Source organism: Notolepis coatsorum (genome assembly GCF_963971535.1).
Source record: "Notolepis coatsorum genome assembly, contig: SCAFFOLD_1799, whole genome shotgun sequence".
NCBI lineage: Eukaryota > Metazoa > Chordata > Actinopteri > Aulopiformes > Paralepididae > Notolepis > Notolepis coatsorum.
In genome coordinates, this window is record NW_028169359.1 from 6,246 (window position 1) to 31,074 (window position 24,829).

A 24,829-nucleotide genomic window follows, 5' to 3' on the forward strand; every position below is an offset into this window, starting at 1 on the left:
CGCATGGGCGTTTTCGCAACAACTGCTCAGTGCTGACTACACGCTGTATTCCTGGCGTTTTTTTTGCGTATCTCCAAACGCAAACACAATTTTGCGTTTCAGCCGTATCCACAAAAAAACGCCAAAAAACGCGTTTCTGTGTAGATAGGACGTGATACGTCGTCAAAAACGTATAAAAAAACGCCAGGAATACACTAGTCTAACCTCAGCCTCTGTGTCTCTTGTGTGTCTCTGTGTGTGTGTCTCTGTGTGTCTCTGTGTGTGTCTCTGTGTGTGTGTCCCTGTGTGTGTCTCTGTGTGTGTGTCTCTGTGTGTCTCTGTGTGTGTGTCTCTGTGTGTCTCTGTGTGTGTGTCCCTGTGTGTGTCTCTGTGTGGTTGTGGTTCTTACTGGAGTCTGTTGTCTCTCTGGAAGGGCATCAGACTCGAAGGTTTGCTTCTGAAGGAGTTTGTGAAAACCAGCGCGCTCCGAGTACGCAGCCCAGCCGTCCCCCTGGTTCCTGGAGACACACACACACAGACAAGCACATGCACACGCACACACACACACACACACACACAGACAAGCACATGCACACACACACACAGACAAGCACATGCACACACACACACAGAGACAAGCACATGCACACGCACGCACACACACAGACACAGAGACAAGCACATGCACACGCACACACACACACACACACACAGACAGACAAGCACATGCACATGCACACACACACACACAGACAAGCACATGCACACACACACACACACACACACAGACAAGCACACACACACACACACACAGACAAGCACATGCACACACACACACACAGACAAGCACATGCACACACACACACACACACACACACACACACACACAGACAAGCACATGCACACACAAGCACACACACACACACACACAGAAAACACAGACAAGCATGCACACACACACACAAGCACATGCACACACACAGAAAACACAGACAAGCACACACACACACACACACACACACACAGAAAACACAGACAAGCACACACACACACACACACACACACACAGAAAACACAGACAAGCACACACACATAAAACACAGACAAAACACATACACACATACACACACACACACACACACACACACACACAGACACACACACACACACAGACACACCATGTTAACTACTGATACATTGCTGCAATTCTAATCTAATCAAACTAGATAACGGGTCTAAATTTCCCACCCTACTAATACAAACACAAACCTTACAGTGCTGCAACAAAGTGTATGTGTGTATGTATGTATGTGTGTGTGTGTGTGTGTGTGTGTGTGTGTGTGTGTGTGTGTGTGTATATGCATGTCCATGTATGTGTGTGTGTGTGCATGTCCATGTATGTGTGTGTGTGTGTGTGCATGTCCATGTATGTGTATATGTGTGTGTGTGTGTGTGTGCATGTCCATGTATGTGTGTGTGTGTGTGTGTGTGTGTGTGTGCATGTCCATGTATGTGTATATGTGTGTGTGTGTGTGTGTGTGTGTGTGTGTGTGTGTGTGTGTGTGTGTGTATGCATGTCCATGTATGTGTGTGTGTGTGCATGTCCATGTATGTGTGTGTGTGTGTGTGTGTGTGTGTGCATGTCCATGTATGTGTGTGTGTGTGTGTGTGTGTGTGTGTGTGTGCATGTCCATGTATGTGTATATGTGTGTGTGTGTGTGTGTGTGTGTGTGTGTGTGTGTGTGTGTGTGTGTGTGTGTGTGTGTGTGTGTGTGTGTGTGTGTGTCAGTGTGATAAGTGATAGCTGATCCCAGTATGTGGTGTTTTATCAGGGTGTCTCAGACCTCTGATGCGTTTCCTGTCTCAGAGACACCGGCTGTCTGTACTGTGTAAGACTTTCCCATCGCTTGGCATGAGGACAGAGTACTGCGGGGGGAGGGGGGGCTGGAGGGGGAGGGGGGGCTGGAGGGGGGGGGCTGGAGGGGGGGGGCTGCAGGGGGCATGTCCCCCTATTGAGAAGAGGTCAATTCGTCCCCTCAAAAGTTTTTAGATAATATGAAAGACAACCCCCCTCCCCAAACATTTATATATCCTTCTCACCTGTAACTATATATTAACCCAACAATTTCCTTATTGAATTATATTCCATTATATATTATATGATATTTATGATATTTATGGGTGTCGACAGGAACTGGAGAACAAAGGCTGGCGATTGGCCAACGAGAGCACTCATGTAAATGTCACTCCGCCCCCGAACTCGGACTTTTGCCCCTCAAGGAAAACTGCCTTTTTTAAATAAACTTTTTGACTATTTAGACTAGAGTAATTTAGATACTATAACCGTTAGTTGTTGCAGTAAATAATGTTCTTAAACATTAAAAACTGTGATAACATAGAAGAAACGCTTACCGCTGGGCCCGGTCACACATTTTGTGTCAGCGGGTACCTGAATGTTGTCTTTTCCTTTACATACATAAAGACATTTCCACCATGAATTGATGTAGAAAAGGCACAAATTGGTGCATAAAAGCACCCCCCCCCCTCCCCCAATGCTAAAACCAAACCTACACCTCTTGGGCTCAACTTTGTACAACTACATGAAATAAGCAGATACAGTATATCTAAACTTTTTTGTTTTAATAACCCTAACTAACCTTACTGTCATGCACTTGTCCTAATAAACTAACCTACACTGTATCACTCAACACTTTGATGAACATTGTTACTCAGCTGATAGAGTTGTGCCCTTCCTGATGACATACAGAACTTGTAAGTCGCTTTGGATAAAAAGCGTTTCAGCTAAATGACTAAATGTAAATGTAAAATGACAGATCAGCGCACGCTATTTGGACTCTCTCCACCCACACCGTTGCTGCGCCAGCCAGCCTCCTCCTCCTCCCTGGGAACCAGGACACGGGGTTAGTCAAGTCAAGTCAAGTCAAGAGTTTTAATTGTCACGGCATACAAGTATACAATGAAATGCGGGTGGTCTTGCCCGCGACGATGTGCAATACAGTGGTACAACATATAATAGAATCCAATAAAAAAACAGTGGTACAACATATAATAGAATCCAATAAAAAAAAAAACATTGTGCAATAAACAGGTAACAGGTAACATGGTGTGACATCTCGGTATCTGTACATATTATTTACAGAGCATATAGGACATGCTAGGTAGCTTTAGTAGTGCAATACACTGTTCCTGTTGTTATACTAATTTAAAGTGGCCTTTCCTCTTGGCCATAAGTGTGCGTGTGTGCGGCGTGAGTGTGTGCCCGCTCGTGTTAAAGTGGCTGCTAGTGTGTGAGCGTGCACAGCGTGCGTGTCGTGTGTGTGCTCGTGTGTGCTTGTGTGTGGATAGTTCAGTGTTCTGTGGCACTCAATGTTCATTGTTCAAGGCTCTGATGGCCTGGGGGAAGAAGCTGAGCCTAAGCCTCTCTGTCCTAGTAGCTGGGGTTCGCAGGCATCTGCCTGACCTCAGCAGCTGGAACAGGCTGTTATTGGGGTGGTGGGGGTCTTTCATTATTCTGCAGGCTCTGGGTTTGCACCTCTTGTTGTATAGAACCTGCAGGGGAGGTAGCGCAATACCCGTGGTACGCTCGGCTGAGCGCACCACTCTCTGTAGGGCCTTCTTGTCCTGTGCCGTGCTGTTTCCATACCAGGCAGTGATGTTTCCGGTCAAGATGCTCTCTACAGCTCCTGAGTAGAAGGACTGGAGTATCTTCCCCGATACTCTGAACTTCCTTAACTGTCTCAGGTGGTAGAGGCGCTGCTTCGCTTTCTTTACTACTGTGTCTATGTGTGTTGACCATGTCAGATCCTCTGAGATGTGGACCCCCAGGTACAGGTAAAGCTGCTCACCCTGTCCACGGTAGCCCCGTTAATCATCAGTGGTGTGTGTGTCTCCTGCTGTCCTCTCCTATAATCCACGATCAGCTCCTTGGTTTTACCAATGTTCAGGAGCAGGCTGTTGTCCTGGCACCAGCGTTCCAGTACTTCAACCTCCTCCCGGTAGGCCTTCTCGTCGTTGTCCGAGATCAGCCCCACCACCACCGTGTCGTCTGCGAACTTCACTATGGAGTTGGAGCTGAACTTGGCCACACAGTCGTGTGTGTAGAGTGAGTACAGCAGGGGGCTTAGAACACAGCCCTGGGGGGACCCGATGCTCAGGGTGATGGTGTTGGAGGTCTGACCCCCCACCCTGACCGCCTGGGGTCTTTCACTCAGAAAGTCCAGTATCCAGGCGCTCAGGGCGGAGCTCAGACCCAGCTCGATCAGCTTGTCCACCAGTCTGGTGGGGACTATGGTGTTGAACGCTGAGCTGTAGTCAATGAACAACAGTCTCACATAGCCCCCCTTCTGACGGTCAAGGTGGGAGAGAGTGCTGTGCAGTACCTGGGAGACCGCGTCGTCAGTGGACCTGTTTGTCCTGTATGCAAATTGCATAGGGTCCATATCACTGGGGAGGGAGGCACAAATGTGGTCCTTGACCAGCCTCTCGAAACATTTCATGACCACAGAGGTGAGTGCCACCGGTCTGTAGTCATTTGGACATGTTGGGGAGGGTTTCTTCGGTACAGGGATGATGGTAGACATCTTGAAGCAGGCAGGGACCACTGACTCCGCCAGGGATTGATTAAATATGGCGGTGAACACCGGGGCAAGCTGGTTGGCACAGGACTTAAGTATGCGTCCTGTTATACCATCTGGGCCAGCAGCCTTCCTGGTGTTCACCTGCATAAATGCTCTTCTCACACTGTGTTCCGACAACGAGAGAGCACCCCCGCCCCCCCGCGGTTGCCCCCCCCCTCCACAACAGCCGGCGCGCCAGTGACGTCACTAGCCAGAGGGCTAGCGGCGACACTGTCTACACCGAACCGAGCGTAGAAGGAGTTGAGTTTGTCCGCGAGAGAGGCGTCGTCGCTCCCCATTGAGGGGGCGCTGACTTTGTAGTCAGTTATTGTCTTCAGTCCCCGCCACAAGCCTCTTGTGTCGTTTTGTGCCATTTGTGTCTCCAGTTTATCAGCATATGTCCTCTTAGCAAGTTTAACAGCCTTGCGCAGAGTGTAGACTGAAGCCTTGTACTCTTCCATATTTCCTGACTCTCTGCTCAGGTTATAAGCCGTGGTGCGAGAGTTCAGAGCTGCTCTGATAGTACTGTCCACCCAAGGTTTCTGGTTTGGGAACACCCGCACCATTTTCGTGAGGACAATACTGTCAGCTACTGTTGTTATGTAGCTCACAACGGTATCAGCGTACTCGCTGACGTCACTGGCGCTTCCTTGAAACATGTCCCAGTCTGTGTCTGCGAGCGCCTCCTGTAGCGTGGCCTCTGATTCGTCAGACCACTTTTTTGTCTCACGTGACACGACGGCGTCACGTGATCTTTGTTTGTATGCAGGGATTAAAAAAATGGAGTTGTGATCGCTCGCGCTTGCAGCACCCATCAATGGCGGAGCCGCTACAGCTTTGTAGCCGGCTCTGAACGGGGTGTAACAATGGTCGAGTGTGTTCCTCCCCCTCGTGGAGCAGGCGATGTGCTGAAAAAAGGACGGCATCACTTTCTTCAGATTCGCCTGGTTGAAATCACCAACCACTATCATCGCGGCGTCCGGGTGCTTGATCTGTTGTCTGTTGAGGTGGTCGTGTAATTCCACCAGCGCTTTGCCAGTATTTGCCTGTGGGGGTATATATACGACAGACATAATGACCGCGGTAAACTCACGGGGTAGGTGGAACGGACGGCACAGGATTGAGAGATGTTCCATATCTGGGGAGCATGAACTTGAGAGGACATGTACTTCTTTGGGATTAACCCAGAGATTGTTCGTGAGGATGCAGACCCCACCTCCGATGCTCTTCCCAGAGGCTGCCGTGCGATCTGCTCTCAGGACGGTGAAGTTGTCCGATGGAGAGACGCTGTTGTCCGGCGTCGCTGGCTTGAGCCATGTCTCCGTGAAACACATGATGTTAACGTCTCTCATCTCCCGTTGGAATCGGACCCTCGCTCTCAAGTCGTCCATCCTTCCCTCCAACGAACGTGCATTCGCCAGAAAGATGGATGGAATTGCTGGACGGTAAGCAGATCTTTTTAATCTAAGCCTGATACCGCCTCGTCTTCCTCTATGCCTCTTTCTGCCGTTTCCTTTGTTGCCGTTCTCCCGCTTGATTTCTGTTAGCCATTCTGGGCATAAAGTGTCTCCAAACTCCTCTTTGAGTCCGGAGTTTAGGTCCATAAGTGTCTGGCGGTCGTATGACAATCCCGCCAGTGATGTTTTAATAAAAAAAGTAGAAAAAACAAAACATAATAGCAAAAAATTTGCACAATCGTCGCAGAGCTAAACCAAAGGCGACTGACCGGGGTCGCGCCATACTCTCTCATGGGTTAGTGAGAGAGAGAGGGTTGTACCCCTGCAGCGTGTGGACCCAGGGGGCTGAGCCCAAACGTTTGAATGTTTGAACCTTCGTTTGTTACGTTGGCATTCGAATTCTGAATCAACATTAAAATTCGAATTTTTTTATAAAAGAAATATATATATTTATTATAATTTTTCTTTTGGTCTATTCATTCTGTTTAAACCAATGGGTTTTTTCTTCACAGTTGCAGATAAAGACTAGGCTACACTAATATTATAGTATTAAAACTGATGAGTTATATTTATTAACTCATTCCGGGCCAACCACGAGTATAGTCGGGTTAACTCGCCATCACTTCCGTCCCAATCACGAGTATAGTCGGGTTTTAATCGTTATTTCTTTTATTAGCGATATCCATTCATTTTCATCCATCCAACCTGATGTTATCGTTGGGAATGGGTCTGAGCTCGCAAAGGGCAAATACCACCGCCTATCGTCTCCCGGATGGTATTGCACATCATTGGATTGGATTGGCTGGGACTGTGCATCAAAAAAATAAGTCCGGTCCAGGTTTTACTTCTCGAGCATGCAGCTGGATACTATTGCATTGAGTCCCCCCACTGGGAGCATCGTGGATCATTGTGTTTTGGACTATAACGTTGGATCAATGGACGCGATCGATATTTGGAATGGCGATCAGGAATTGGATTAATCTTTTTGCATGACATCAGATGTGAGGTAAGGCCTTTATGTTACGAATCTTGGGGTAATCAGATGTTCCTATCACCGCCATCGGAGCGCGTGTGTGTGTGTGTGTGTGTGAGGTTCGCGCCGACCAAAGTACAGAGAAGCGATTTTTCAGACCCCACTTCTCTTCGTACATGAGGACACATATACATATACACAAATAATCTAGCGTTTATTTGAAAACTATTCATAAATCAGCCGAAAAATTACAACGTGTTTTGTGTATTCCACTAAAGGGCTATTATCGTGTCTTTCTCTGGAATTACTAGAAATCTCCAAAACTATACTCGTATTCAAAATGGTATAAATCGGAAATGTACAGATGAAAAAACAATCCGTTTCGTACATGTTGACTGGAAGCAACTCACTGACAATCACTGTGTTATTTAGATCTATTGCTATTATATTTGATATGTTTTATGCACTCGCAAATAAGTCCTATTCTCCATTGGATATAGCGTTGGCACGGAAAGTCAAGTCAAGTCAAGAGTTTTATTTGTCACGGCATACAAGTATACAATGAAATGCGAGGGGTCTTGCCCGCAACGATTGTGCATAATACAATGGTAATATATAATAAGAATCCAATAGAACGACATTGTGCAATAAAACAGGTAAACAAAGTAGGGCATATCGGTATATGTACATGAGTTATTTACAGAGCATGGTAGGACATTCTATGGTCCTGTGGTAGTGCAATACACTGTTAGCTACGGATGAGGCACTGGGTCTTTATGTACACTGCTATACAATGCTATATTATACAATCTCAAGTTATACTATACTATTCTTAAAGTGACCTTTCCTTATGTAAAGTGACCATAAGTGTGAGCGTGTGCAGCATGAGTGTGTGTGTGCTCATGTTAAAGTGGCTGCTAGTGTGTGAGCGTGTACAGTGTGTGTGTTGTGTGTGTGCTCATGTGTGCTGGCCCTACGGAAGGGCCATCAGCAGAGGGCGCTGTTGGCCCGGAATGAGTTAAAGAAAGTTGATTTAATACAAAAAAACTCATTTAATCAGATTAATGACTTTATTCAAATTGAGGGTTTAGTTTGAGGATATTTATTTAAAAATAAATAAATAAAAAAAAAAACTGACGAAGTTCGAAGCCCAAAAACAGGGTTCGGGGAAACAGCTCTAATACAGAGAGAGGGTTGTACCTCCGGGACACCACCAGCCACGGCTCCGTGTAGCTCTGGACACAGTCTCTGACGTGAGGCTCCAGCTCCAGCCTGCAGGGGGAGACAAAAACAGACATTGACCGACGGGATAGAAGCTCATCAGGATGCTCAACGACAATGACTATGTAACGACATTTTTAAAAAAAAAATTTTACATTTATTTACCTTTATTTACCCAGGCAAGCAAGTAAGAACAACTTCTTATTTTATTTATTGTGAAAAGTATGCATAATGTTGTGTTTTTGGGGGGGAAACCCTGCATATATCAGTATCGGTTGATATCGGTATCGGAAATTAAGAGTTGGACAATATCGGTATATCAGATATCGGTAAAAAAGCCAATATCGAACATCCCTAGTAACAATCCATCATCTACACTCACAGCACACACATCCACACGCACTTTAAATAAACACTCACCGTAACACCCACTCTACTCACTATAAACACTTTAACACGCTTTATATTTATTGGTAACGCGATTTGCACTACAATTTATACCTCATTGCACCTTACCCTAAGTTGTACCTGATCCCATTGCTGCATTGTACCTCACTTACTTTTTTCGTCGTGAGCCATATCGGCCGATACCGATCCGATACCGATTTGGTTTTTGATTAAATTTTTTTTTGTTTTATTATTTTATATAATTATTTTTTTTTTTTAATAAAATATATCTATTATATAATTAGACTTGTACTTGTATTATCTGTGAGACTTCGCCACCACGCAACAAGCTCCACTGTCTGTGTGTACTCGAGTAGCCTCCAGCTACGGCCAGGATTCTCCGGAGCTGCAGCTGGACCCTATACTCGAGTAGCCTGCAGCTACGGCCAGGATTCCCCGGAGCTGCAGCTGGACCCTATTGATCACATTCAACAACATGCCCTCAGCTCGAATACGCATCGAATGAGTGTTATAAAACATTGATATCAGGAGCTATCTGTGGCTACTGCTGGCCGGCTATATAACGTTGATACAGCGCCTCAGTGAACTATTTAGTTCAGTGGGACATTTCGTTTTGAACAGTGAGCTGGCGTCAGCTAACGTGAGCTAGCGGAGGTATCATACACGTCTCTACTAGACTTGCTGGAGCGTTTGTTGATGTCAGGAGCTATCAGTAGCTGGCCGGCTAGATACCGTTCGGTTAGACAATGCCTCATCATGTATTGGACTGGAAGTGAATGGTTGACTGGGTCATTTTGTAACGGTAGCTAACGTTAGCTCAGGGAGGTCCCGTCCCACTAGACTAGACCCGTGTTTACATGCGGGAGGGGCTGGAGGGAGGAGCAGACGCCGCACCACTGTGTGCAGCTCCCGGTGTCTGAGACAGAACTCAGCGAGTGAGATCGGTTTTGACGATCGGCGAAAATAAAGCATTATCACCGATCACCGATCGCATATTTATACTGATTATCGGCCGATAACGATCGGTGGCCGATTGATCGGGGCATCCCTATTGTATATATCTATATTGATTGACTGAACACTTTTTGTTTACGTACTCTTGACGTATTATTATTATTATTTTTTTTTTATCCACTTTCTCCCATTTTCTATTTTTATCCCATCCCAATTTCGTATCGTCCAATTCAACCCTCCCCTGTCTCGAACGCTGTTTCTTGCCTCCCACAAGCCGGCTGCAATGTGGACTAAGTCATACATAGCACGAGTCCCCTCCGATACTCGAGGTAACAGCAGTCGCATCTTTTCACCTGTGCGGCGCGATCTTTCAGCGCCAGGGGTCTGCGCTTTGGAGGGGCGCCGCCCCCATCGCTTCCTGATTCTACTGCGCAGGCGCACCAACCGACCTGTAGGAGTCGTTGTCCACAATGCCCGATCCCCACCCATCAGTTTCCCACCCCCTAATACTGCCAATGTGTATTAGTACGGACGACCAGCTAAACTGAAAGCAATGTGGAGCGCTGGGCTCGAACAGGCAAACCCAGCGTCTCCAGTATTCGTGGTGAGCGCCTTGCCCACTGCACCACGTAGCCGCCCGACTTTTTCTATTTTATACTTTTTATCTATTTTATCTAGCACACTCTCAGGAGCTCATACAGAAAAAAGCATTTCATGGAAAAGTATTCTGTATTTTACTGTGACAACTATTAAAGAAACTTGAAACTTGAACTTGACGAGCAAACATGCGCCGTATGGCATTCCTGTCCGGACTCTTATCAGCGCCACCACGGTCAAGGTGTAGGCTAAGTGAAAGGCCCCAAGAGGCCCAGATAACACGCATCACCGGAATAGTTTCACAAGGACTGAAAACATTCATCACACCGACATTGTCCTAAAGAGGGTCATGTATTTGATTAGTATTACTTTTTTTTTTAAATCTTTTATCCTTTTACCTTGTATCCCATCCCCCAATAATTTTTATTGTTACGCCAATTCCCTTCCTGTGTCTCGTTGTGCATCCCTACTGTCGGTCTAGGAGGGTGTAGACTACCACATGCTGCCCTACTGTCAGTTTAGGAGGGTGTAGACTACCACATGCTGCCCTACTGTCGGTCTGGGGAGGGTGTAGACTACCACATGCTGCCCTACTGTCTGTCTGGGGAGGGTGTAGACTACCACATGCTGCCCTACTGTCGGTCTGGGGAGGGTGTAGACTACCACATGCTGCCCTGTCAGTCTGGGGAGGGTGTAGACTACCACATGCTGCCCTACTGTCAGTCTGGGGAGGGTGTAGACTACCACATGCTGCCCTACTGTCGGTCTAGGAGGGTGTAGAATACCACATGCTGCCCTACTGTCAGTCTAGGGGGGTGTAGACTACCACATGCTGCCCTACTGTCAGTCTAGGAGGGTGTAGACTACCACATGCTGCCCTACTGTCAGTCTGGGGAGGGTGTAGACTACCACATGCTGCCCTACTGTCAGTTTAGGAGGGTGTAGACTACCACATGCTGCCCTACTGTCGGTCTGGGGAGGGTGTAGACTACCACATGCTGCCCTACTGTCTGTCTGGGGAGGGTGTGTAGACTACCACATGCTGCCCTACTGTCGGTCTGGGGAGGGTGTAGACTACCACATGCTGCCCTACTGTCGGTCTGGGGAGGGTGTAGACTACCACATGCTGCCCTACTGTCGGTCTGGGGAGGGTGTAGACTACCACATGCTGCCCTACTGTCGGTCTGGGGAGGGTGTAGACTACCACATGCTGCCCTACTGTCAGTGTGGGGAGGGTGTAGAACTGCCACATGCTGCCCTACTGTCAGTCTGGGGAGGGTGTAGACTACCACATGCTGCCCTACTGTCAGTCTGGGGAGGGTGTAGACTACCACATGCTGCCCTACTGTCAGTCTGGGGAGGGTGTAGACTACCACATGCTGCCCTACTGTCAGTCTGGGGAGGGTGTAGACTACCACATGCTGCCCTACTGTCAGTCTGGGGAGGGTGTAGACTACCACATGCTGCCCTACTGTCAGTCTGGGGAGGGTGTGTAGACTACCACATGCTGCCCTACTGTCAGTCTGGGGAGGGTGTAGACTACCACATGCTGCCCTACTGTCAGTCTGGGGAGGGTGTAGACTACCACATGCTGCCCTACTGTCAGTCTGGGGAGGGTGTAGACTACCACATGCTGCCCTACTGTCAGTCTGGGGAGGGTGTAGACTACCACATGCTGCCCTACTGTCAGTCTGGGGAGGGTGTAGACTACCACATGCTGCCCTACTGTCAGTTTAGGAGGGTGTAGACTACCACATGCTGCCCTACTGTCGGTCTGGGGAGGGTGTAGACTACCACATGCTGCCCTACTGTCGGTCTGGGGAGGGTGTAGACTACCACATGCTGCCCTACTGTCAGTATGGGGAGGGTGTGTAGACTACCACATGCTGCCCTACTGTCGGTCTGGGGAGGGTGTAGACTACCACATGCTGCCCTACTGTCAGTCTGGGGAGGGTGTAGACTACCACATGCTGCCCTACTGTCAGTCTGGGGAGGGTGTAGACTACCACATGCTGCCCTACTGTCAGTCTGGGGAGGGTGTAGACTACCACATGCTGCCCTACTGTCAGTCTGGGGAGGGTGTAGACTACCACATGCTGCCCTACTGTCAGTCTGGGGAGGGTGTAGACTACCACATGCTGCCCTACTGTCAGTCTGGGGAGGGTGTGTAGACTACCACATGCTGCCCTACTGTCAGTCTGGGGAGGGTGTAGACTACCACATGCTGCCCTACTGTCAGTCTGGGGAGGGTGTAGACTACCACATGCTGCCCTACTGTCAGTCTGGGGAGGGTGTAGACTACCACATGCTGCCCTACTGTCAGTCTGGGGAGGGTGTAGACTACCACATGCTGCCCTACTGTCAGTCTGGGGAGGGTGTAGACTACTACATGCTGCCCTACTGTCAGTCTGGGGAGGGTGTAGACTACCACATGCTGCCCTACTGTCAGTCTGGGGAGGGTGTAGACTACCACATGCTGCCCTACTGTCAGTCTGGGGAGGGTGTAGACTACCACATGCCTCCTCCGATACAACTCCGATGGAGTTGCCAGACGCTTCTTTTCACCGGACAGCGAGGAGGTTCACTGGGAGAACGTAACATGTGCTGGGGTTACATTCAGGTCACAGTAGCCTCGACAGTGGCGCATAATAAGTCACGTGAATTGGAAAACGTGTAGTAATTTGTAACATTTGTGTTCCAGACCCAGACTCAGGATCAGGAGCTTAAACACCGGCTCTTCCCACAGACAGTACAAAATTAAATTCAATGACTTTCAAGTACTTTTCCAAGCACTATTTTTCATTTTAAAAGGGCATTTAAAAAGGATACAATTCACTTTTAAATGCTGTTTTTTTATAGGGGGAGAAATTGTATCTAATATTTATGGCTTAAAACCAATTTCTGACAACTAGTTACACTTTATAAAGAAATTAAATTTCTTGATTCAGAACAATTTTATCATGGATGAACAAAACTTTCAAATGCGAATGGTTGATTTGAATTTCAATTACTTTTTAAGCACCTTGTTAAAAAATTTGCTGTTTTCAAGGAATTCCACCTTGACTTTTTTTTGTGTAAAAAATCAAGCACTTTAAAGGAAAACTCCAACATTTTGGGAAATTAGCTTATTTAACATCTTCCCTGGAGTTAGACAAGAAGATACATACCTTTTTTGTCTCTCTGCATGCATTAGGCTTAAGGAACGCCCGCACCGTTAGCGTAGCTTAGCTTCATCACTGGAAGTGGGTCAGACCTTTACCCTGAAGTTCCCTACAGTCCCCTACAGTCACGAAATACACTCCAAATACACTCCAAAACGTTCCTGTAAACATGTTGTGACCTGTGTATTTACCACGTGGAGAAATAAAAAATAATTGAATTCGACATTTACGTTTTCTAAGCAAATATACTCTGAATCTTTTTTTGCCGAACCACTCCTCTCTGGGCTCAGTGATTTCACGTCACCAGTGCTACTTTCTAGTCGTGAGGCCAGTGTTTGTTTACATTTTCATTTCATTCAAAGGATCCGAACCGATTGAAGTTTATGGATACCATGACTGTGGTAAGTTTTAAGGGGCTAGCGTTACACAATAAATGAGTTATAATAATACCACGAGTGTGGATTCACTCGCCCAAACCCTGTAGCCGTGCATCGCAGTCATGAAAGGGGCTAACTGGGTCGATAGTCCAGCAACGTTGTGACTGTCCTATTCATCAATCTCACAATATTCGCTAAGGTTAGACAGATGGAATACAGCCTTCCATCTAAAAACATAAATGAAAACTTACCACAGTCATGGTATCCATAAACTTCAATCGGTTCGGATCCTTTGAATGAAATGAACATGTAAACAAACACTGGCCTCACGACTAGAAAGTAGCACTGGTGACGTGAAATCACTGAGCCCAGAGAGGAGTGGTTCGGCAAAAAAAGATTCAGAGTATATTTGCTTAGAAAACGTAAATGTCAAATTCAATTATTTTTTATTTCTCCACGTGGTAAATACACAGGTCACAACATGTTTACAGGAACGTTTTGGAGTGTATTTGGAGTGTATTTCATGACTGTAGGGGACTTCAGGGTAAAGGTCTGACCCACTTCCAGTGATGAAGCTAAGCTACGCTAACGGTGCGGGCGTTCCTTAAGCCTAATGCACGCAGAGAGACAACACAGGTTTGTATCTTCTCGTCTAACTCCAGGGAAGATGTTAAATAAGCTAATTTCCCAAAATGTTGGAGTTTTCCTTTAAGCACTTCAAGGACCTTCAAGGACCACTGGCTACAGCTGGCTCTCTCCCGGGGATCTGAACCTACAGCCAGCTCTCTCCCAGGGATCTGAACCTACAGCAGACTCTCTCCCGGGGATCTGAACCTACAGCCGACTCTCTCTCCCAGGGATCTGAACCTACAGCAGACTCTCTCCCGGGGATCTGAACCTACAGCAGACTCTCTCCCAGGGATCTGAACCTACAGCCGGGTCTCTCCCAGGGATCTGAACCTACAGCCGGGTCTCTACCAGGGATCTGAACCTACAGCCAGCTCTCTCCCGGGGATCTGAACCTACAGCCGACTCTCTCCCAGGGATCTGAACCTACAGCTGACTCTCTCCCAGGGATCTGAACCTACAGCCGGGTCTCTCCCAGGGATCTGAACCTACAGCCGACTCTCTCCCAGGGATCTGAACCTACAGCCGGGTCTCTCCCAGGGATCTGAACCTACAGCCGGGTCTCTACCAGGGATCTGAACCTACAGCCAGCTCTCCCGGGGATCTGAACCTACAGCCAGCTCTCTCCCAGGGATCTGAACCTACAGCAGACTCTCTCCCAGGGATCTGAACCTACAGCCAGCTCTCTCCCGGGGATCTGAACCTACAGCCAGCTCTCTCCCGGGGATCTGAACCTACAGCCGGGTCTCTCTACCAGGGATCTGAACCTACAGCCGGGTCTCTCTACCAGGGATCTGAACCTACAGCCAGCTCTCTCCCAGGGATCTGAACCTACAGCCGACTCTCTCCCGGGGATCTGAACCTAGTGCAGAAAAATAGAGTGTAGTGTAGTTACTGCTGTTAGCTGTTAGTCCTGATGAATTGAAAATGGGGGACCCTGATGTAAACAAGACAAAAGTATTTCTCTGGTCTGCATCCCCTTAACAATTGTGTGTATTGAGCTGTACTGTACTGTACCCATTCTGCAATCTGTTAATAAAGTTTTCAATCAATCAATCAATCAAGCTTCTGCAGGGCAGTATAGTTACTGCGGTTAGCTTCTGCAGGGCAGTATAGTTACTGTTAGCTTCTGCAGGGCAGTATAGTTACTGCTGTTAGCTTCTGCAGGGCAGTATAGTTACTGCTGTTAGCTTCTGCAGGGCAGTATAGTTACTGTTAGCTTCTGCAGGGCAGTATAGTTACTGCTGTTAGCTTCTGCAGGGCAGTATAGTTACTGTGGTTATCTTCTGCAGGGCAGTATAGTTACTGTTAGCTTCTGCAGGGCAGTATAGTTACTGTTAGCTTCTGCAGGGCAGTATAGTTACTGCTGTTAGCTTCTGCAGGGCAGTATAGTTACTGTGGTTAGCTTCTGCAGGGCAGTATAGTTACTGCTGTTAGCTTCTGCAGGGCAGTATAGTTACTGTAGTTAGCTTCTGCAGGGCAGTATAGTTACTGTAGTTAGCTTCTGCAGGGCAGTATAGTTACTGCTGTTAGCTTCTGCAGGACAGTATAGTTACTGAGGTTAGCTTCTGCAGGGCAGTATAGTTACTGTTAGCTTCTGCAGGGCAGTATAGTTACTGCGGTTAGCTTCTGCAGGGCAGTATAGTTACTGTGGTTAGCTTCTGCAGGGCAGTATAGTTACTGTAGTTAGCTTCTGCAGGGCAGTATAGTTACTGTAGTTAGCTTCTGCAGGGCAGTATAGTTACTGTAGTTAGCTTCTGCAGGGCAGTATAGTTACTGTAGTTAGCTTCTGCAGGGCAGTATAGTTACTGTAGTTAGCTTCTGCAGGGCAGTATAGTTACTGTGGTTAGCTTCTGCAGGGCAGTATAGTTACTGCTGTTAGCTTCTGCAGGGCAGTATAGTTACTGTTAGCTTCTGCAGGGCAGTATAGTTACTGCTGTTAGCTTCTGCAGGACAGTATAGTTACTGCTGTTAGCTTCTGCAGGGCAGTATAGTTACTGTTAGCTTCTGCAGGGCAGTATAGTTACTGTTAGCTTCTGCAGGGCAGTATAGTTACTGTTATCTTCTGCAGGGCAGTATAGTTACTGTTATCTTCTGCAGGACAGTATAGTTACTGTTATCTTCTGCAGGGCAGTATAGTTACTGTGGTTAGCTTCTGCAGGGCAGTATAGTTACTGTTATCTTCTGCAGGGCAGTATAGTTACTGTTATCTTCTGCAGGACAGTATAGTTACTGCTGTTATCTTCTGCAGGGCAGTATAGTTACTGTTGTTAGCTTCTGCAGGGCAGTATAGTTACTGCTGTTAGCTTCTGCAGGGCAGTATAGTTACTGCTGTTATCTTCTGCAGGGCAGTATAGTTACTGCTGTTAGCTTCTGCAGGGCAGTATAGTTACTGCTGTTATCCTCTGCAGGGCAGTATAGTTACTGCTGTTAGCTTCTGCAGGACAGTATAGTTACTGCTGTTAGCTTCTGCAGGACAGTATAGTTACTGCTGTTAGCTTCTGCAGGGCAGTATAGTTACTGTTAGCTTCTGCAGGGCAGTATAGTTACTGCTGTTAGCTTCTACAGGGCAGTATAGTTACTGCTGTTAGCTTCTGCAGGGCAGTATAGTTACTGCTGTTAGCTTCTGCAGGGCAGTATAGTTACTGCTGTTAGCTTCTGCAGGGCAGTATAGTTACTGCTGTTAGCTTCTGCAGGACAGTATAGTTACTGCTGTTCGCTTCTGCAGGACAGTATAGTTACTGCTGTTCGCTTCTGCAGGGCAGTATAGTTACTGCTGTTATCTTCTGCAGGGCAGTATAGTTACTGCTGTTATCTTCTGCAGGGCAGTATAGTTACTGCTGTTAGCTTCTGCAGGGCAGTATAGTTACTGCTGTTAGCTTCTGCAGGGCAGTATAGTTACTGTTAGCTTCTGCAGGGCAGTATAGTTACTGCTGTTAGCTTCTGCAGGGCAGTATAGTTACTGTTAGCTTCTGCAGGGCAGTATAGTTACTGTTATCTTCTGCAGGACAGTATAGTTACTGCTGTTAGCTTCTGCAGGACAGTATAGTTACTGCTGTTAGCTTCTGCAGAGCAGTATAGTTACTGTTAGCTTCTGCAGGGCAGTATAGTTACTGCTGTTAGCTTCTGCAGGGCAGTATAGTTACTGCTGTTAGCTTCTGCAGGGCAGTATAGTTACTGTTAGCTTCTGCAGGGCAGTATAGTTACTGTTATCTTCTGCAGGGCAGTATAGTTACTGTGGTTAGCTTCTGCAGGGCAGTATAGTTACTGTTATCTTCTGCAGGGCAGTATAGTTACTGTTATCTTCTGCAGGACAGTATAGTTACTGCTGTTAGCTTCTGCAGGGCAGTATAGTTACTGTTAGCTTCTGCAGGGCAGTATAGTTACTGTTAGCTTCTGCAGGGCAGTATAGTTACTGTTATCTTCTGCAGGGCAGTATAGTTACTGCTGTTAGCTTCTGCAGGGCAGTATAGTTACTGTTATCTTCTGCAGGGAAGTATAGTTACCTTCTGCAGGACAGTATAGTTACTGCTGTTATCTTCTGCAGGGCAGTATAGTTACTGCTGTTAGCTTCTGCAGGGCAGTATAGTTACTGCTGTTAGCTTCTGCAGGGCAGTATAGTTACTGCTGTTATCTTCTGCAGGGCAGTATAGTTACTGCTGTTAGCTTCTGCAGGGCAGTATAGTTACTGAGGTTAGCTTCTGCAGGACAGTATAGTTACTGCTGTTATCTTCTGCAGGGCAGTATAGTTACTGCTGTTATCTTCTGCAGGGCAGTATAGTTACTGCTGTTATCTTCTGCAGGGCAGTATAGTTACTGCTGTTAGCTTCTGCAGGGCAGTATAGTTACTGCTGTTAGCTTCTGCAGGGCAGTATAGTTACTGCTGTTAGCTTCTGCAGGGCAGTATAGTTACTGTTAGCTTCTGCAGGGCAGTATAGTTACTGCTGTTAGCTTCTGCAGGGCAGTATAGTTACTGCTGTTAGCTTCTGCAGGGAAGTATAGTTACTGCTGTTAGCTTCTGCAGGGCAGTATAGTTACTGTTAGCTTCTGCAGGACAGTATAGTTACTGTTAGCTTCTGCAGGACAGTATAGTTACTGCTGTTAGCTTCTGCAGGGCAGTATAGTTACTGCTGTTAGCTTCTGCAGGGCAGTATAGTTACTGTTAGCTTCTGCAGGGCAGTATAGTTACTGCTGTTAGCTTCTGCAGGGCAGTATAGTTACTGTGGTTATCTTCTGCAGGGCAGTATAGTTACTGTTAGCTTCTGCAGGGCAGTATAGTTACTGTTAGCTTCTGCAGGGCAGTATAGTTACTGCTGTTAGCTTCTGCAGGGCAGTATAGTTACTGTGGTTAGCTTCTGCAGGGCAGTATAGTTACTGCTGTTAGCTTCTGCAGGGCAGTATAGTTACTGTAGTTAGCTTCTGCAGGGCAGTATAGTTACTGTAGTTAGCTTCTGCAGGGCAGTATAGTTACTGCTGTTAGCTTCTGCAGGACAGTATAGTTACTGAGGTTAGCTTCTGCAGGGCAGTATAGTTACTGTTAGCTTCTGCAGGGCAGTATAGTTACTGCGGTTAGCTTCTGCAGGGCAGTATAGTTACTGTGGTTAGCTTCTGCAGGGCAGTATAGTTACTGTAGTTAGCTTCTGCAGGGCAGTATAGTTACTGTAGTTAGCTTCTGCAGGGCAGTATAGTTACTGTAGTTAGCTTCTGCAGGGCAGTATAGTTACTGTAGTTAGCTTCTGCAGGGCAGTATAGTTACTGTAGTTAGCTTCTGCAGGGCAGTATAGTTACTGTGGTTAGCTTCTGCAGGGCAGTATAGTTACTGCTGTTAGCTTCTGCAGGGCAGTATAGTTACTGTTAGCTTCTGCAGGGCAGTATAGTTACTGCTGTTAGCTTCTGCAGGACAGTATAGTTACTGCTGTTAGCTTCTGCAGGGCAGTATAGTTACTGTTAGCTTCTGCAGGGCAGTATAGTTACTGTTAGCTTCTGCAGGGCAGTATAGTTACTGTTATCTTCTGCAGGGCAGTATAGTTACTGTTATCTTCTGCAGGACAGTATAGTTACTGTTATCTTCTGCAGGGCAGTATAGTTACTGTGGTTAGCTTCTGCAGGGCAGTATAGTTACTGTTATCTTCTGCAGGGCAGTATAGTTACTGTTATCTTCTGCAGGACAGTATAGTTACTGCTGTTATCTTCTGCAGGGCAGTATAGTTACTGTTGTTAGCTTCTGCAGGGCAGTATAGTTACTGCTGTTAGCTTCTGCAGGGCAGTATAGTTACTGCTGTTATCTTCTGCAGGGCAGTATAGTTACTGCTGTTAGCTTCTGCAGGGCAGTATAGTTACTGCTGTTATCCTCTGCAGGGCAGTATAGTTACTGCTGTTAGCTTCTGCAGGACAGTATAGTTACTGCTGTTAGCTTCTGCAGGACAGTATAGTTACTGCTGTTAGCTTCTGCAGGGCAGTATAGTTACTGTTAGCTTCTGCAGGGCAGTATAGTTACTGCTGTTAGCTTCTACAGGGCAGTATAGTTACTGCTGTTAGCTTCTGCAGGGCAGTATAGTTACTGCTGTTAGCTTCTGCAGGGCAGTATAGTTACTGCTGTTAGCTTCTGCAGGGCAGTATAGTTACTGCTGTTAGCTTCTGCAGGACAGTATAGTTACTGCTGTTCGCTTCTGCAGGACAGTATAGTTACTGCTGTTCGCTTCTGCAGGGCAGTATAGTTACTGCTGTTATCTTCTGCAGGGCAGTATAGTTACTGCTGTTATCTTCTGCAGGGCAGTATAGTTACTGCTGTTAGCTTCTGCAGGGCAGTATAGTTACTGCTGTTAGCTTCTGCAGGGCAGTATAGTTACTGTTAGCTTCTGCAGGGCAGTATAGTTACTGCTGTTAGCTTCTGCAGGGCAGTATAGTTACTGTTAGCTTCTGCAGGGCAGTATAGTTACTGTTATCTTCTGCAGGACAGTATAGTTACTGCTGTTAGCTTCTGCAGGACAGTATAGTTACTGCTGTTAGCTTCTGCAGGGCAGTATAGTTACTGTTAGCTTCTGCAGGGCAGTATAGTTACTGCTGTTAGCTTCTGCAGGGCAGTATAGTTACTGCTGTTAGCTTCTGCAGGGCAGTATAGTTACTGTTAGCTTCTGCAGGGCAGTATAGTTACTGTTATCTTCTGCAGGGCAGTATAGTTACTGTGGTTAGCTTCTGCAGGGCAGTATAGTTACTGTTATCTTCTGCAGGGCAGTATAGTTACTGTTATCTTCTGCAGGACAGTATAGTTACTGCTGTTAGCTTCTGCAGGGCAGTATAGTTACTGTTAGCTTCTGCAGGGCAGTATAGTTACTGTTAGCTTCTGCAGGGCAGTATAGTTACTGTTATCTTCTGCAGGGCAGTATAGTTACTGCTGTTAGCTTCTGCAGGGCAGTATAGTTACTGTTATCTTCTGCAGGGAAGTATAGTTACCTTCTGCAGGACAGTATAGTTACTGCTGTTATCTTCTGCAGGGCAGTATAGTTACTGCTGTTAGCTTCTGCAGGGCAGTATAGTTACTGCTGTTAGCTTCTGCAGGGCAGTATAGTTACTGCTGTTATCTTCTGCAGGGCAGTATAGTTACTGCTGTTAGCTTCTGCAGGGCAGTATAGTTACTGAGGTTAGCTTCTGCAGGACAGTATAGTTACTGCTGTTATCTTCTGCAGGGCAGTATAGTTACTGCTGTTATCTTCTGCAGGGCAGTATAGTTACTGCTGTTATCTTCTGCAGGGCAGTATAGTTACTGCTGTTAGCTTCTGCAGGGCAGTATAGTTACTGCTGTTAGCTTCTGCAGGGCAGTATAGTTACTGCTGTTAGCTTCTGCAGGGCAGTATAGTTACTGTTAGCTTCTGCAGGGCAGTATAGTTACTGCTGTTAGCTTCTGCAGGGCAGTATAGTTACTGCTGTTAGCTTCTGCAGGGAAGTATAGTTACTGCTGTTAGCTTCTGCAGGGCAGTATAGTTACTGTTAGCTTCTGCAGGACAGTATAGTTACTGTTAGCTTCTGCAGGACAGTATAGTTACTGCTGTTAGCTTCTGCAGGGCAGTATAGTTACTGTTAGCTTCTGCAGGGCAGTATAGTTACTGCTGTTAGCTTCTGCAGGGCAGTATAGTTACTGCTGTTATCTTCTGCAGGACAGTATAGTTACTGTTAGCTTCTGCAGGGCAGTATAGTTACTGTTAGCTTCTGCAGGGCAGTATAGTTACTGCTGTTAGCTTCTGCAGGACAGTATAGTTACTGTTAGCTTCTGCAGGGCAGTATAGTTACTGTGGTTAGCTTCTACAGGGCAGTATAGTTACTGCTGTTAGCTTCTGCAGGGCAGTATAGTTACTGCTGTTAGCTTCTGCAGGGCAGTATAGTTACTGCTGTTAGCTTCTGCAGGGCAGTATAGTTACTGCTGTTATCTTCTGCAGGGCAGTATAGTTACTGCTGTTATCTTCTGCAGGGCAGTATAGTTACTGTTAGCTTCTGCAGGGCAGTATAGTTACTGTGGTGGGGTCATCCCTATGTTCCCTGGGTTCTATGTTCCCCGGGTTCTATGTTCCCCGCTTAAAAAAAAGAAAGGGTCCTATGTTCCCCGCTCCCGAAATAAGGGTCCTATGTTCCCCGGGTCCTATGTTCCCCGGTAGCGATAAAGGCTCGCCACCCCAGCGCACGTACCGGCAGTGATCTACAGCAGTGGTTTTCAACCAGTGGTAAAATACTCATAAAAGATAGCCACTTATACTATTTTGAGAATATAATTCATCTGTATCGCAACGGAGTGACAGATCTGGTCAGGGTAGGTAGCATTATGTCGGGAACATTTTGATGAAATAAACAAATGTGAATTAAATAATTTAAAACGAAGTTTAGCCTATTAAATCATTTTATAAGCTTATAGCCTTTTTCGTGCTTATTTGAGAAGGGTCTAGCTGCATAGCCGGAGAGCAACGCTCTCAGGGCCAAGATAGCCACTTATACTATTTTGAGAGAGACAGCAGAGAGACAGACAGCAGAGAGACAGACAGACAGACACTGTTCCACAGGGGTGGTCCAGAGGGGGGGGGGCTGAGTCTCCACTAGGAGACTAGTAGTCGCACGCGCACACACACACACACACACACACACACACACAAACACACACTGTGGAACAGTGTCTGTCTGTCTGTCTCTCTGCTGTCTGTCTCTCTGCTGTCTGTCTCTCTGCTGTCTGTCTCTCTGCTGTCTCTCTGCTGTCTGTCTCTCTGCTGTCTGTCTCCTGTCTGTCTCTCTGCTGTCTGTCTCTCTGCTGTCTGTCTCTCTGCTGTCTGTCTCTCTGCTGTCTGTCTCTCTGCTGTCTCTCTCAAAATAGTATAAGTGGCTATCTTGGCCCTGAGAGCGTTGCTCTCCGGCTCTGCAGCTGGACCCTTCTCAAATAAGCACGAAAAAGGCTATAAGCTTATAAAATGATGTAATAGGCTAAACTTCGTTTTAAATTATTTTATTCACATTTGTTTATTTCATAAAATGCAGGGCAGTATAGTTACTGTGGTTATCTTCTGCAGGGCAGTATAGTTACTGTTAGCTTCTGCAGGGCAGTATAGTTACTGCTGTTAGCTTCTGCAGGGCAGTATAGTTACTGTTAGCTTCTGCAGGGCAGTATAGTTACTGTTAGCTTCTGCAGGGCAGTATAGTTACTGTTAGCTTCTGCAGGGCAGTATAGTTACTGTTATCTTCTACAGGGCAGTATAGTTACTGCTGTTAGCTTCTACAGGGCAGTATAGTTACTGTTAGCTTCTGCAGGGCAGTATAGTTACTGTTAGCTTCTGCAGGGCAGTATAGTTACTGTTAGCTTCTGCAGGGCAGTATAGTTACTGTTAGCTTCTGCAGGGCAGTATAGTTACTGTTAGCTTCTGCAGGGCAGTATAGTTACTGTTAGCTTCTGCAGGACAGTATAGTTACTGTTAGCTTCTGCAGGGCAGTATAGTTACTGTTAGCTTCTGCAGGACAGTATAGTTACTGCTGTTAGCTTCTGCAGGGCAGTATAGTTACTGTTATCTTCTGCAGGGCAGTATAGTTACTGCTGTTAGCTTCTGCAGGGCAGTATAGTTACTGTTAGCTTCTGCAGGGCAGTATAGTTACTGCAGTTAGCTTCTGCAGGGCAGTATAGTTACTGTTAGCTTCTGCAGGGCAGTATAGTTACTGCTGTTAGCTTCTGCAGGACAGTATAGTTACTGCTGTTAGCTTCTGCAGGACAGTATAGTTACTGTTAGCTTCTGCAGGGCAGTATAGTTACTGTTAGCTTCTGCAGGGCAGTATAGTTACTGTTAGCTTCTGCAGGGCAGTATAGTTACTGTTAGCTTCTGCAGGACAGTATAGTTACTGCTGTTAGCTTCTGCAGGGCAGTATAGTTACTGCTGTTAGCTTCTACAGGGCAGTATAGTTACTGTTAGCTTCTACAGGGCAGTATAGTTACTGTTAGCTTCTACAGGGCAGTATAGTTACTGTTAGCTTCTGCAGGGCAGTATAGTTACTGCTGTTAGCTTCTACAGGGCAGTATAGTTACTGTTAGCTTCTACAGGGCAGTATAGTTACTGTTAGCTTCTGCAGGGCAGTATAGTTACTGCTGTTAGCTTCTACAGGGCAGTATAGTTACTGTTAGCTTCTACAGGGCAGTATAGTTACTGTTAGCTTCTACAGGGCAGTATAGTTACTGTGGTTAGCTTCTGCAGGACAGTATAGTTACTGCGGTTAGCTTCTGCAGGGCAGTATAGTTACTGCTGTTAGCTTCTGCAGGGCAGTATAGTTACTGTGGTTAGCTTCTGCAGGGCAGTATAGTTACTGCTGTTAGCTTCTGCAGGGCAGTATAGTTACTGTTAGCTTCTGCAGGGCAGTATAGTTACTGTGGTTAGCTTCTGCAGGGCAGTATAGTTACTGCTGTTAGCTTCTGCAGGACAGTATAGTTACTGCTGTTAGCTTCTGCAGGGCAGTATAGTTACTGTGGTTAGCTTCTGCAGGGCAGTATAGTTACTGTGGTTAGTTTAGTTTAGTTTACTCCGTTTATTTGATCAGGGGACAGTGCATATCAATCAACAGTTATACATTTATAAATGAATAAAAAATTCATTTCTGACCACGGTGAGTCAGAGACTTTATAAACTACATTGTTTCCAACCCAGAGGCTGGTTGTTTATTTCAACAGCGCACATGGCGTCCCGACCCACCCCTCGCGTCATGTGACCCAAACCCCCCCTACGGCCCTGGCGTGTCATCTGACCCACCCCTCCTCCGGCGTGGCGTGGCGGACGGTGCGCCGCTCCCTCTCCACCCGCTCCACCCGCAGGTCGTCGTCGGGGAAGTCCCCCAGCTCCTGCATCATGGCCGCGTCGCCGCTCCGCAGCTGAGACGACAGGAACTCCTCCAGGTCCAGGGGCTCCACCGCCTCGTACTGGGGGGG

The 24,829-nt window shown here is 46.8% G+C and overlaps 1 protein-coding gene across 1 annotated transcript; it reads right to left on the reverse strand.

The window, feature by feature from the left end:
• Positions 1–388: 388 nt before the first annotated feature.
• On the reverse strand, positions 389–24,829 carry LOC311248730 (dedicator of cytokinesis protein 8-like; the record flags this gene model as incomplete). The annotated part of the gene is made up of 3 exons (XM_084339563.1): positions 389–497; positions 8,247–8,318; positions 24,654–24,829. Coding segments are annotated over 3 exons (357 nt in total), but the record flags the coding sequence as incomplete, so codon positions are not given.